General features: G+C 41.5%; 1 protein-coding gene and 1 pseudogene across 1 annotated transcript in view; both read left to right on the forward strand.

Moving 5' to 3' along the window:
- LOC140526159 (H-2 class II histocompatibility antigen, E-S beta chain-like) overlaps positions 1 to 5,386 on the forward strand; it is a 162,787-nt gene extending 157,401 nt beyond the window's left edge. Inside the window, exons 7-8 of the mRNA XM_072642139.1 lie at positions 4,477 to 4,500; positions 4,671 to 5,386. Coding sequence (XP_072498240.1) covers positions 4,477 to 4,500; positions 4,671 to 4,684 — 38 coding nt within the window. The 3' untranslated portion in view covers positions 4,685 to 5,386. The remainder of the gene's footprint in view (positions 1 to 4,476; positions 4,501 to 4,670) is intronic.
- A 75-nt stretch (positions 5,387 to 5,461) lies between these two features.
- LOC140526157 (uncharacterized) lies at positions 5,462 to 10,536 on the forward strand (annotated as a pseudogene).
- Positions 10,537 to 15,151: the final 4,615 nt, after the last annotated feature.

Here is a 15,151-nt window from a genome sequence, read left to right on the forward strand (position 1 = left end):
TACCAGGTCCTTGTAGGTCACCTTGGATATAGACTGCTATTTAACAAGTATTATCACATGGAGTTACATGAAATAGGTTGCTTTCACCTTCCAATTTGTCCTCAGTGTTTTGGGGTTGTGAAGTTTGTAAACTGCTATGGGTGCCAGAGATTCAGTCCCCACCTAGACCTGCTCAGGTACCATCTGTGCCAGTGCAGCCCACACTGGACTGCACTCTGCTCCCAGAGAGGCAGGATAGATGCTTCCCTTCAATCTGCCAGGCTATCTTGAACTGGAGATTTGGTTCACTCCATCATTCCGTGGGTTTTGCAGCTCCAGAATTCATGTAGATTAATTTTTACAGGTATTTGGCTGGGCTTGGGGTAAGTAGTCTAGCAAGTGTCTGTTTCTACTCTGTCATCTTGGCTCCATCTCTCTCTCTCTCTCTCTCTCTCTCTCTCTCTCTCTCTCTCTCTGGATTATTTCTGCTTTTTCCTGTACACATGCAGTTAATACAGAGTTGTTTGCATATTATCCTCCCCATTAGCCTAAGAGCTCCTTGCAAACAAGGATAGTCAGTAACAACAATTTTGTAGAATATTTTAACATAGAAAGAGGATCTCTACAAGGCATCTAAGAAGATAGTTGCTGGTAAGGGGCGGGGGCAGTGAGGTGGGTAGAGTCAAGATGATGGAGCAAAAGCAGGGACTTCCATGAGCTCTCCTACAAACTCCTTCAAATACCTCTAAAAAATCAATCTGAAGAAATTTTAGAGGGGCAGAATCCACCAAGAGACAGAGTGTGACAGATTTCTTGCTGAAGACAATTTGAAAGTTCTACAGGAAGGATCTGCAGCACTGGGTTGGAAGAGGAGTACAGTTTAGCATGTAGGTTACATCAGCTCAGTCGCAACTGTAACAAAGCTAGGACAGATCCCAGTGGACCCCAGGAATCACTGACAGCAGCAGAAATTCCCGGGAATATCCAGCATAGGAGGGAAACCTGTCCAAATTGGGAGAGAGGGAAGCATAGTACCTTGTAGAGTCTGTGGCAGTGGCAGCAGCTACTCCTGGTACAATTCATCCACAGAATGAATGTTTGAAAGTCACCAATTTAAACTTCTGGGAGTCAAGACGGAGTAAACCGTAAGTCACACTCACCCTCCTAAGCTGACCTTTAAAAACCCTGAGAAAATTGCCACAGGAAAAATCCTGGAATAGTGGATCCAGTAGGAAAACAGGGCTGAGTAGTTTTTTATCTCAAGAGGGTAGGGGAATTAATGGGAAATGTTTCCTCTTGCTGTGGCTGAAGGGGACCAGTACAGGGCTGGTGGCATCCAAGAAAGCAAACAATGTGCTTGTCCTTAGTAGACAGACTTGAGATCTCGAGCCTCAGGGTGGTGGAGCAAGCAAGCACCAACACCAGAACTGCAGGCATGCCTTTGCACAGCAAGGATATTGGCAGACACCAGCAGCTGAGCCTACCTGTGCTCTAGCCTTAGTGGAGGAAGAGACCTTCAGTGGCCAGACCACCCTACCCCCACACCTCACTCCATGAGCTCTAGTGTAACCCCAAGGAAATGCAACCCCAGGAAAGACCTCACCTGGCCTTGGCACACATCAGCCAACTATAGTGCAGTAAGTATTATATAACTTCCAGCTGCCAGAACTAGAGGCACACAAAGCCAGCAATCGGGTCCCTTGCCCCTAACGCAAAAAGCATGAAAGAGAGCCCCCATGTCCAAAAAGCAGAGATCCTCTTTAAAAACCAGGAAAAATACAGTCACAAGGAGCAAAAACTTATTTACAGCCGCATAGACCAAAGTTTTTTACTATGGGGACAGCGAAGATCATAATATGAATTCAGAAGAGGACAGCATTGACACTGTACCCACATCTGAAACCTCAAAAGGCGATATAACTGGTCTCAAGTAGAAAAAGCATTCTTGGAAGAGCTCAAGAAGGATTGTATTTTATTTTATTTTTCTTGTATTCTTTTTTTTTCTATTGATATATAATTTATTTCATTTTCAGTTTTCAAAATTCATTTCCACAAGAATTTGAATTCAAAATTGTCTCCCCATCTCTCCCCACTCCCAAACTAGGACAACATGCATCCCAACCACCACTTCCTCCAGTCTGTCCTCTATTCTATTACACCCCCCCACACCCCCATTCTTCCATCCCTCTCACCTCAATTTTCCTGTAGGGCAAAATAGATTTCTATACCCCATAGCCTGTATAGTTTATTTTCCAGTTGCATTCTAAAACATTTTTTAACATTCATTATTAAAGCTGTGTGTTCCATATTCTCTCCCTTCCTCCTTCCCTCCCAATCCTCTGAGAAAACAAGCAAATCAATACAGGTCATACATGTATAACAATGCAAAACACTTCCATAATAGTTATATTGTCAAAGACTAACCACATTTCCCTCTGTCCTATCCTGCCCTCCATTTATTCCATTCTCTCCCTTGACTTGTCCTCCCACAATAATGTTTGCTTCTGATTATCCCTTTTCCCAATTTGGTGTCCCTTCTATTATCTTCCCTGTCCTATTCCCTTTCCCCTTACCTTTCTTAAGGGTAAAATAAATTTCCATATCCATTGAGTGTGTGTTATTCTCTTCTTAAGTCAAATCCCATGGGCTCACTTATTTCCTTTCATCTCCCCCCTCTCCCCCTCCATTGTAAAAGCTCTTTCTTTCCTCTTTTATGTGAGATGATTTCCTACATTCTACCTCTCCCTTTCTATTCTCCTAGTATATTCCACTCAACAGTAAATTTTAGGTATATGGCCTTCATATTCATCTCACCCTGTGCCCTCCATGTACTTATGTAAATATGTATACATATATATGCACACATACACTCATGTATAAATAAATACCTACACATATATAACATGCATACATGCATATCTATACACACCTACACATACATGAACATATACATATATACACATATATATGTGTATACACACACATATTCTTTCTAACTATCCAAACACTGAAAACAGTCTCATGAGTTACAAATAACAACGTTCCATCTAGGAATGTAAATAGTTCAATTTTAATGAGTTCCTTACATCTTCTCTTTCCTGTTTACATTTTCATGTTTCTCTTGATTCTTGTATTTGAAAGTCAAATTGTCTATTCAACTCTGGTCTTTTCAAGAAGAATGCTTGGAAGTCCTCTGTTTCATTGAAATTTCTCCTTTTGCCCTGAAGTATTATACTCAGTTTTGCTGGGTAGGTGATTCTTGGTTTTAATCCTACCTCCTTTGGCCTCTGGAATATCATACACTAAGTCCTTTGTGTAGAAGCTGCTAAATTCTGTGTTATCCTTAATGTATTTCCACAATACTTGAATTGTTTCTTTCTGGTTGCTTGCAATATTTTGTCCTTGACTGGGAACTATTTAACTTGACTACAATATTTCTAGGAGTTTTCCTTTTGGGATCTTTTTCAAGACGTGATTGGTGAATTCTTTCCATTTCAATTTTGCCCTCTGGTTCTTGAATATCAGGGTAATTTTCCTTGACAATTTCTTAGAAGATGATGTCCAGATTGTTTTTTTCATCATGGTTCTCAGATAGACCAATATTTTAAAAATATCTCTCCTGGATCTATCTTCCAGGTCAAGTGTTTTTCCAATCAGATATTTCACATCATCTTCTATTTTTTTTTTCATTCTTTTGGTTTGTTTTATAATTTCTTGATTTCTCATAAAGTCATTAGCTTCTTTCTACTCAGTCCTAATTTTTAATGAACTATTTTCTTCAGTGAGCTTTTGAATCTCCTTCTCCATTTGGCCAGTTCTGCTTTTTCAAGCATTCTCCTCATTGGCTTTTTGGATCTCTTTTGTCATTTGCTTTGGTCTATTTTTAAAGCTGTTATTTTCTTCAGCATTTCTTTGAGTTTCCTTTAGCAACGTGTTGACTCACTTTTCATGATTTCTTCCATCACTCTCATTTCCTCCATCTCTCTTACTGGATTTTCAAAATCTTTTTTGAGCTCTTCCATGGCTGGAGACCACTGCCTATTTGTTTTTTGAGATGTTGGATGTGGAAGTCTTGACCTTACAGTCTTTCTTTCATGGTATGCTTCCCCTTTCCTCATCAAAAAGGATGGAAGATAATACCTTTTCACCAAGAAAGTCACCTCTTATAGTCTTGTTTTTTTTTCTTTTTGGGGGCATTTTCCCAGCCAGTCACTTGACTTTTGAGTCCTTTGTCAAGTGAAGGGTATAGTACCCTAGGCTTCAGAGGTTTTTTGCAGCTGTTCTCTGAGGTATCTCTCGGGACCTGTAAGTCCTCAGTTCTTCCAAGGTGGCACAATCAAATGAGAGGAGTGTCCTCCTCTCCTGGCCTGTACTCTGGTGTATGAGCAGTCAGAAGCACTCTTTATTGCCCTGAAACTGTGAGTATGATTCCCTCTCCACAGCCTCCACCAGCTCTGGCATGCCACAGCTCTTCCTCACCTCAAGACTGCCACTCAGGAAATAGTGGTTCACAACCAACAGGTAAGATCCTTGTACCCAGGTGGGATCAGGATTCTCATAGCTACAGTGTCTGCCCAGTGGGACCTGAAGCTAAGAAGAGACTTGGGGGCCCTTAGTGGTAAGAATTTGTTCTATTTTTGGATTCAAACCCCCATGTAGACTCTTCTGTGCCTGTTCTGTGTCTTCTGCAGGGCTCCTGAGCTGATTTCTGAGCCTGTGTCCCCTGGAACTGTTGAGTCCCCAGGTCTCCCTCTCACGTTTGGAGGCCTCTGCTTCTGCCCAAATCTCCAGGAATTAGCTTTATTGGCCCCTTCCTTGACATAGCTCCTTCCATGTACCTTTGACTGGCTGGACTCTTGATATTTCTCCAAGAGAGCTTCAAAGACCCCCTCCACCCTCCTTTGTTTCTATACCTTTTTTTTAATCCATTTTTATGCCTTGAACCTTCACCCAAGAATGAGAAGACTGAGAATCAAGTGGTGCTTGGTGACATGGAGATAAAGTGAGGGAAGCAGAGGAGGAAACTTCAGCATTTGGCATTTGTAGATTCTGTCAAAGTATGAAATCCTTCCAGAGGTGCAGATTGCGATCCATCCACACCTTTTCATCCTGGGGGTCTCTTGTCCATTTCCTTCCATAATTCTACAGAAGTTGGTTAGTCAACAAGCTAGTGAACTTCCTGAGATATTTCCTGATGTTATGTAGGTACCAGTGCCCTCATAGGCTGTGTGCCCAGAAACGCTTAGCTCTCCTATGTGAGGGGCCCCCCTCATTCTGGTGATCCATCCCTCTGATGACTCTTCTGTCACTTCTGCTCAGTTCTTATTTGATGATATGATGTAGACTGTACTGGCCTATCCTGTGCCTCTCCATGGCACTTTTAAAAAATTAAAGATTTAATAATACATTTTGTGTTCATGTGGTATTCATTACTTAACATATACCTGGTCCCCATTGCTTTTCCTCATAACAAATTTTTTTCCCCGAAGTTCCCTAATAACCATCACACAGATCACATGTATCCAGCAGTACATGCATCAATACATACCCATAATCTCCCCATTTCCTCCTTGAAATGTTTATTTTCTCTCCTCTGTGACCAAGCTTTGTAACTCCAGTTGTATAACATTCAGCATCATTTTCCCCCATTACATAGTCTTGAGTGTGTTTCTTTCCTGGTTCTGCTCCCACTCTTCTGTATCAGTTCATTTAAGTCTTCCCATGTTTCATTTTTGTTGTTTCTTCTGTGGCAACACAATTCCATTACCTTCCTGTGCCAGCATTTCCTTAGCCCTTTCTCAGGTGATCGGCTCCTGCTTTGTTTCTACTTCTTTGCTACCACAAAGTGTTGCAATGAATATTTTCATGTATATGCATATCTTAGATTCCCCCCCCCCCCCATCTTTTACATCATTGGCATATATGTTAAGCCATGGGATCTCAGCATCAAAGGGCATAGAGATTTGGGCACTGTTGAGCATGATTCCAAATTGTTTCTCACAAATTGTTGTACCAGTGCATAACTCCACAGGTAGGACATCAAGCTGCCTGTCTTTGTGTAGTCCTTCCCACAGGAACCATTTTCATGTGTTAGTACCTTGGAAGATTTGCTGGGAAATTGGTGAGACCTCAGAGTTATTTTAATTTTTCTCATTGTTAGTGATTTGGAGCAAACTTGAGAACTCTTCATTTCCTTTGACCACATATCTTCTGCTAAGAGCTCTTGGCCTTCTGTATTAATACTTGTTCCCTACATGTCTTGGATAATGGGCATTTATCAGATTATGTTCATTCTGCATTGCTGAAGAAGACCATGCCGTCAGAGAAATGACGGCATGACTTGCACTTGACTTTGTTTTGAGTGAGGGAGGGCTGTGCAGGTCACCAGTCTCACTTCTCCTCCAGAGCCATCTGAATCCAGTGACCAGATATTCCTCAGGATGACTGGAGATGACCCAGGATGAGGCAATTGAGGTTAAGTGACTTGCCCAAGGTCACACAGCTAGTGAGTGTCAAGTGTTTGAGGTGAGATTGGAATTCAGGTCCTCCTGACTCCTGCTCTAGTCCTCTATTCACTGCCCCACCTAGCTGCCCCTCCTTTATCAGAGACAACTGAGGCAAAGACATTTTCCCCCATCAACAATTCTTTTGGCTGTTAATCTTGTCATATAAAGACTTCTCAGTTTCAGATCATCAAAATTGTTTTCTCCTCTGGTTTCTGCAAACTCCTATTTAGTGAACAATTTTCCCTTAAGTCACAGTTATGGAATCTACTATGATACCAGCCGTTTTCTGGACCTTTTGTAGAAGTTTGTTAGCTTTTTATTAGTAACGATAATGGAATCTCATCTAAGGTTTCCTTGAATTAGTGCCATTTGGGGTAAGTAGAAGGAAATTAATTGTTAAAAATCATCATGCCATTTGCCCATAATGTTTACCAGGAGATGCTTTAAAATGAGTGGATTTTGTGGTTAGTTCATTTCCATGGAAGGGATGAGGCTGCTCAGAACTTAACCTTTAGCTAATGAAGTTTATGGGAGGCCGTTCTTGACCAGTAGCAGAAGTGTCAGTGTGGGTGGAAATGAGGATGCTGGGCCTTCTCTGCTCTGCATGCAAGTTGGGCTCTTCTCCGTCTTTGGAGAGTGCAGAAGCCTGTCAGTGTCAGAGCAATAAGTGGGAGCTGGGGAGATGTGGGGAGAGTAACAGCTCCCTAAATGGCTGGTGAAGGGTGAGACGCCCAAGATCCCTCATCGACTTTTCCTTTGTGTGCAGAAACAAAGTCATTTGTGAGCAGTATTTCAGTTTGCAGGTTCCCGTAGATTCTAATACATGGGAATTTTAGTATAGAGTATAAAGTAATATAGCGTGGGTTCAAGGACTTCATTATTTCCTTTCATACATTTTTCTAGCAACCAATTCACTTTGATTTTCTATTATAGATCTAGAGCTGGAAGAGACCTCAGAATTCATCTGGTCTAAACCCATCATTTTCCAGATGAGGAAGGTTAAGCTCCATAAGATTAGGCAGATCAATTGAGTTAGCATTAATTCAATGCCTCCTGTGTGCCAGACACTGCCCTAAGTGTTGGAATACAAAGAAAGGCAGACAGTGGTCCTTGCCTTGAAGGAGCTCACAGTCTAAAAGTCAAACAGGATTTTCTTTTCTTCCTGTTCATACTGGAGGGTCACTGAAGTTTGTCAAATAGAAAAATAACATGGTCACACGTGCACTTTATTTTTAAAACAGTATTTTATTTTCTGATTACATGTAAAGACAATTTTCAACATTCATTTTTTATATGATTTTAAGTTACAATTTTTTCTTTTCTCTTTCTTCCCAAGATAGCACGAAATCTGATAATAGGCCATAGATGTCGTCATGTAAAACATTTCCACATTGGTCATATTTTGAAGGAACAGAACAGAAGAAAAAACACATGGAAACAATAAAGAAAGTAGAAACCGTGAGCTTCGATCTCCATTCAGCCTCCATCAGTTCTTTCTCTGGATGTGGACAGCATTTTCCATTGTGAGTCTTTAGGAAATCCCTGCAATTCAGAAAGAGCACTTTGACATCTGAGTAGAGAATGGCCCAGAGTGGGCAGAGACTAAGGCAGGGAGACCCCTCAGCAGGCTATTGTAATAGTTCTGGCCTAAGGTGAGGGAGGCCTGGGCCAGAGTGATTGCCATGTTAGAGGAGTGAGGAGGGCGTATGTGAGAAATGTTACCAAGGTAGACAACAAAAATGTCATACACACATGTAGACAAAATATTTATGGCAGCACTTTTTATGGCACCATAGAAATAGAAACAAGATGAGCGCTCATTAACTCCTTAATGGAGAAACCATATCGTGTTATGTAAATTTAATGAAGTGAAAGAATTCAGAAAAGACTTTGGAGACATTAACTATTATAAAATGAAATAAAACCTGGAAAACACTATATACGATAATTATAACGATATAAATGAAAGGAACAAATCAACAAAACTGAAAGCCGTATATTAATGACCAAACTTGGGCCCCTTAAAAAAGCTGAGGAAATGGACATCTCTCCACTGCAGAAACGGAGGGTTATGGCTAAGAAATGAAGCATGTACCATCAGACACAGTTGCTGTATTGCCTGCTTTTGGTTACGTTTTTTTCTCCTTTAATTAATTGTTTGAAAGTTTAGGGGAGGGGAGAGATGTATTCATATATGAAGGTGATGTAAAAAGGAAAGATCAGTATGTTTTCTTTTAAAACAAAGGCATTTGTAGTTAGAGAATCTTAAATAACCAACACATAATTGTGTGTTTTGAACAGAGAAGTAATAGGGAAACACTGGAGCTTATTGAATATATGTGCAGGTCCCTAACCTGATGGATTGGTATGCAGAGACAATTTAGAAACTTTTGCAATAATCATAAGGTGATGGAGGTCTGAATCAGAAGGGGTCATATGCAAGAGGAGTTGTCTACACACACACACACTCACACACATGCATGTACACATGCATACATATGTACACAGTATGTGACTGCATATGTAGGGAGAGTGAAGATGACATTAAAATTTCAGACATGGATGACTGGATGTATGTTGATAACTCCATTAATAATAGTAAGTTTGGGGATGGAGTGGGTGCAAAGTTCACTCTGTGATGGTCCCTGCCTCCCCTTCCCATTTCATCTGCAACCCTGGTTGCTGTTGCAACAACGTTGCTTGTGGCTATTGCAAGACTCCCTCACCATGGGAGAGATAGGCAAGAAGCCCTCAGTGTCAGTCATCCTGCTGGATCACTGCCATTTCTGGAAACATCTTCAACTACTTGGAGAAATTTTCCATCCCTACAGGAGACATCACATGCTATTACATCCTCACGCAGCATTTCCTTCTCCACCAAAAAGGCTGCTGGCGTCTTTAGGGGAGGATAGAAGACAGCTGAAGAATAGGACATCTTTATGGGGTCTGCTTTGCCTGCCAACCTCCACAGCAAATTGTCTTTGCAGCAGCATGTACAGTTTAAAGCTTCCTACCTATCCAGGTACAATGGTGTTGTTTTGTTTTGGGGGGTAAATGTCCCTTTCCAGTTCCATCCAGAAAGTGAGGAGGATATTTTCGTGGTCACCACTTAGGGAGAGGAACAGGAGGAGACTGAGCAGCTCAACCAGGAACTGCACCAACAGAACCAGGAGCTGAGAGGCCCCTGTGTTAGTATCCAGAAACAGAAAGACATGCAGGGTGAATTCCAAAGGGCACAGAAACTGCAAGGGAGACGAGTCTCTGACAGACATCACTGATTAGCAGAGGATTAGTGAACTGAATGAAGAGAATGAGGGTCTGAATGGACAGAAAGGCTGTTGGGAGACAGATCCAGTTCAGCTTAAAGTGCAGAACCTGAACGTATCCTCAGAAAATGGGCAGCAGGCTGAAGACCAGCCTTGATCACCTTGATCAGTGTCAGGCAGAGATTTCAGTTCTGGACAAGCAAGAATAATGGATACTTACAATTCGGTTCTTCCTTGATTGCTAAAGAAAAATAAAATCATCTAGTAAATAAAATAGAGGATGTGGGGGAAATGGCTATGAGGTATGAGAAATGGGAGGTCAAAACCAAGTCTGGAAATACTGAATGATAAAACTAGAAGGTCTGTATAAAATAAAATAAAAAGAGAAAATACTAAGAATTCATTAGGAAAAGCACCTAGCAGGACACACCAGAGCCAAGGCTACCTGTGATATTATCTTCAATAGGTTGAGAAGTTCATATTAGAGGATACTATGTTAGTCTCAGGGGGTATTAATAAAGGTCTCTCCTGTACTAGAAAACTAAGAATAGAAACAAAGATCAAACGTGACAGATGCCCTAGAGATGCATTTAGCAGCACCTAGGAGATGGTCATGGGAGAGGAAAACTTAGAGATAACAGCAGGATTTCCACAGGAGAGGCTGAATGAATGGAGGTGGCTTTGATCAAGACTGTGAAATCACAAGTTATGTTTTCACATCAAAAAAAAGTAGTTGAGAGCATCCTGTGAGCCAGGCACTCTGCTTATCTGGGGGAATATATAGAAAGGCAAAAAAAAAAAAAAAGCATTCCCTGCACTTGAGCTCAGGGTGCAAGGGAGGAAAGAGCATGCTCAGTTCAAACAAGAGCTTTACAGAAAAAAACATGAAGATAACCTCAGACAGAATGTACTGACATGAAGGAGGACTTGGAAAGGCTTCTTGCAGAAGGTAAGATTTTAGCTGAGACTTGAAAGATGTTAGGGAAGTTAAGAGACGAATGTGCTCCAGGCATAGGGGTCAGCCTGTGTAAATGCTGGGTGTTGGGGGAATGGAGTGTTAGGGGTCAAACAGTCCTTCAAGTCATTAAGGTACAAGAAGACTGGAAAGGTAGGAAGTAGACAGTTTATGAAGGGCTTTAAGAGCCAAACAAAGGATTTTATATTTGATCCTAAAAACAATAAAGAGCAGATGGTGAGTGAAATCATCTTTGAAGATGTTTTTGTACATTTTATGCATTGTGTTTTGACCCCAGAGTGGGATTCCCCTTGTGCCATGGTAATCAGGCAAGGGTTGGATAAGCAGACAATATTTAGGGCACCTTTTCTAACCCCCTTCCTCACACCAGGAGGTGAGCAGTGAGATCCTTAAAAGGATGCTCAGATACCCAGGGGGCTGTGGAGTTCCACTGCTGCTTCCAGTGGTAAATGACCCTACGGCCTGGGCTGCCTGTGTTCAGGGTTGTGACTACAGCTTCCAGTATTTCCACATCTGCTGCTTCATCACTTGCCTGTTGCCACAGGACTTTGAGGTATAATAGTTTAATGTTATGGGTGATGTCTTTTGATTCGTGCATAAATTGGATTTAAGTGAGGCAGAGTTGCACAAAGTCATCAGCCTCACTCCCTCCTCCAGAGTAATCACAATACAGTGGCAGGACAGAATCAAGACAACTAGTGATGGCTCAGGATGCAGTGGATGACCTTAGTGTCTTCAATGTCTAACCAAGCCCTAAGCACCCCATATCGCCTGTTTCAACTGTTTTCATAGCCATTGGAACAAAATGTCCTCATCCACCAGTTCCACCAGGGAAAGTCTTGGCATGCTTGGGGTAGACACCCCTCTATGTCAGAAGTTAAACAGTTAGAAAGATTCAGTAGGTAAACTGTCAGATTGCAGAATAAACACTGGGTCTGCAAAATCCAACGCTTATAAAACATATAATGCTTCATGTTAAAGAAGTCATAGTTGACTAATTGAGAGGAAAGGATTTACAAGTCGTTAAGACTTAGTGTTAGGGAAATTCTTCCACAAATAAAATATTATTGGACAGAGGTTGTGTTCTTTCTTTTTCTCATTTGGATTCTTATCTTGGAAATGCCAAAGGTCTTCCTCTGATTCAGGGACTTTTTTGTTTTTTCATTTATTTATTTAACTTTTAACATTCATTTTCACAAAATTTTGGGTTCCAAATTTTCTCTCCATTTGTCCCCTCTCCGCAGCCCAAAACACCGAGCATTCTAAATGCCCCTATCACCAATCTGCCCTCTCTTCTATCATGCCTCTCTACCCTTGTCCCTATCCTCTCTTTTCTCCTGTAGGGCCAAATAACTTTCTATACCGCTTTACCTGTATTTCTTATTTCCTAGTAGCAAGGTCAGAACTCAACAGTTGTTTCTAAAACTTTGAGTTCCAACTTCTCTTTGTCCCTCCCTCCCCACCCCTTCTCTTTGGAAGGCAAGCAATTCAATATAGGCCATATCTGTGTAGTTTTGAAAATGAATTCCATAATAGTCGTGTTGTATAAGACTAACTATATTTCCCTCCATCCTATCCCACCCCCCATTCCTTCTATTCTCTCTTTTGATCCTGTCCCTCCTCATGAGTGTTGACCTCAAACTGCTCCCTCCTCCCAATGCCCTCCCTTCCATCATCCACCCCATTCTGCTTATCCCCTTATCCCCCACTTGCCTGTGTTGTAAGATAGGTTTTCATACCAAAGTGAGTGTGCATTTTATTCCTTCCTTTAGTGGAATGTGATGAGAGTAGACTTCATGTTTTTCTCTCACCTCCCCTCTTTTTCACTCCACTAAAAAGTCTTTTGCTTGCCTCTTTTATGAGAGATAATTTGACCCATTCCATTTCTCCCTTTCTCCTCCCAATATATTTCTCTCTCACTGCTTAATTTCATTTTTTAAAGTTATGATCCCATCCTCTTCAATTCACTCTGTGCACTCTGTCTCTGGGTGTGTATGCGTGTTCGTGTTTGTGTGTGTGTAATCCCATCCACTCCCCAGATACTGAAAAGTTTCAAGAGTTACAAATATTGTCTTTCCATGTAGGAATGTAAACACTTCAACTTTAGCAAGTCCCTTATGCCTTCTCTTTGCTGTTTACCTTTTCATGCTTCTCTTCATTTTTGTGTTTGAAAATCAAATTTTCTTTTCAGCTCTGGTCTTTTCATCAAGAATGCTTGAAAGTTCCCAGTTTCATTGAAAGACCATTTTTCCCCAGAAGTATTATACTCAGTTTTGCTGGGTAGGTGATTCTTGGTTTTAGTTGTAGTTTCTTTGACTTCCGGATAACGATATTCCACACCCTTCAATCCCTTAATGTAGAAGCTGCTAGATCTTGTGTTATCCTGATTGTATTTCCACAATACTTGAATTGTTTCTTTCTAGCTGCTTGTAATGTTTTCTCCTTGACCAGGGAACTTTGGAATTTGGCCACAATGTTCCTAGGAGTTTCTCTTTTCGGATCTCTTTCAGGAGGTTATCGGTAGATTTTTTCAATATTTATTTTGCACCCTGGTTCCAGAATATCAGGGCAGTTTTCTTGATAATTTCATGAAAGGTGATGTCTAGGCTCTTTTTTTTGATCATGGCTTTCAGGTAGTCCCATAATTTTTAAATTGTCTCTCCTGGATCTATTTTGCAGGTCAGTTGTTTTTCCAATGAGATATTTCACATTATCTTTCATTTTTTCATTCTTTTGGTTTTGTTTTGTGATTTCTTGGTTTCTCATAAAGTTATTAGCCTCCATCTGTTCCATTCTAATTCTGAAAGAAGTATTTTCTTCAGTGAGCTTTTGAACCTCCTTTTCCATTTGGCTAATTCTGCATTTTAAAGCATTCTTCTCCTCATTGGGTTTTTGAACCTCTTTTGCCAATTGAGTTAGCCTATTTTTCAGGGGGTTATTTTCTTCAGCATTTTTGGGGGTCTCCTTTAGCAAGGTGTTCATCTGCTTTTCATGCTTTACTTGCATCTCTCTCATGTCTCTTCCCAATTTTTCCTCCACCTCTCTAACTTGATTTTCAAAATCCTTTTTGAGCTCTTCCATGACCTGAGCCCATTGGGTGGGCTGGGATGCAGAAGCCTTGACTTCTGTGTCTTTCCCTGATGGTCAGCATTCTTCCTCATCAGAAAGGAAAGGAGGAAATGTCTGTTCACCAAAAAAGTAACCTTCTATAGTCTTATTTTTTTCCCCTTTTCTGGGCATTTTTCCAGCCAGTGACTTGACTTCTGAGTATTCTCTTCACACCCACCTCACCTCCAGATCCACCCAGCCAGCACTTGGAGTCCGATTTTCAAATGCTGCTTCCCAGCCTCAGGGCTTTGGGCAGGGGTGGGGCAGGTATTCAGTGTGAGATTAAGTTCAGCTGCTCAAGTGGGGGCAGGGCTGCCACATGGGTCTCAGTTCCCTCAGGGGGTTTATGTGGAGACCTTCAACAATGGATCCAAGCTCATGCCTGCTTTGGGAGCCCCCGTCTGCTGCCGACCCCACTGCTGCCTCCTGAGGGGCCCAAGCTATGGAGACACCCCGCTCCCTTCTAGGCCAGCCAAAAAGACCCTCTCACTCACCCCTGACGCCCGTGGGTGGAGGGACCTGCATGGCTGCTGGAGATTCCTTCCCTGAAGCCTGCTGGGAACTGCTCCTTGTGGTGCCTGAGCAACCAAGGCAGGGCTGGGCTCGGCTCTGGGTCCGGGGCTTGATGGACCTTTCGCGTCATGTTTTCAGGTCTCACTGGAACAGAAATCTCATCCACTCCATTATTCTTTGGCTTCTGCTGCTCAAGAATTTGTTGGGAGTTCTTTTCCACAGATATTTTATGTGCTGTGGGTTCAGAGCTAGCATATGTGAATCTTTCTACTTTGCCATCTTGGCTCCTCCCCCCAGGGACTTTTTTTTGGAGACAATTGAAGTTCGGTGACTTGCTCATGGTCACACGTCCAGTATCAAATATCTGAGATCAGAGTTGAACTCTGTCTTCCTGACTCTGGAGTGGGTGATCTATTCACTGATTGGTTTTTTTTAAGACAGTTGAGGTTAACAGGAAATAGGTTTCAGGCATTACCAGGTGTTCAGGAGAAAAGGCATAATAAAATATAATTAAAAAAATAAGTTGAAATGTTCCCATCACTATTTGCTTTGCTTTCATCATAGAAGGGTCCACAATACCTCAAAGATCAAAGAATCACATATTTTACGAAGCAACTACAAGTACCAGGAAACATTAATGATCACTTATATTAAACAAAATAAAATGTCCTTAGTATAGATTGCCCCTTATAACCCACTCCAAATGTCCATTAATAACATTGTTTCTTTCTGGTTCTTAGCTGTGTCATGTAGCCATCACATCCTGGGAAACATTTTCTCTTGGGGATTCTGGAATAGGCCTT

Source organism: Notamacropus eugenii, chromosome 2, assembly GCF_028372415.1.
Source record: "Notamacropus eugenii isolate mMacEug1 chromosome 2, mMacEug1.pri_v2, whole genome shotgun sequence".
Classification (NCBI taxonomy): Eukaryota; Metazoa; Chordata; class Mammalia; order Diprotodontia; family Macropodidae; genus Notamacropus; species Notamacropus eugenii.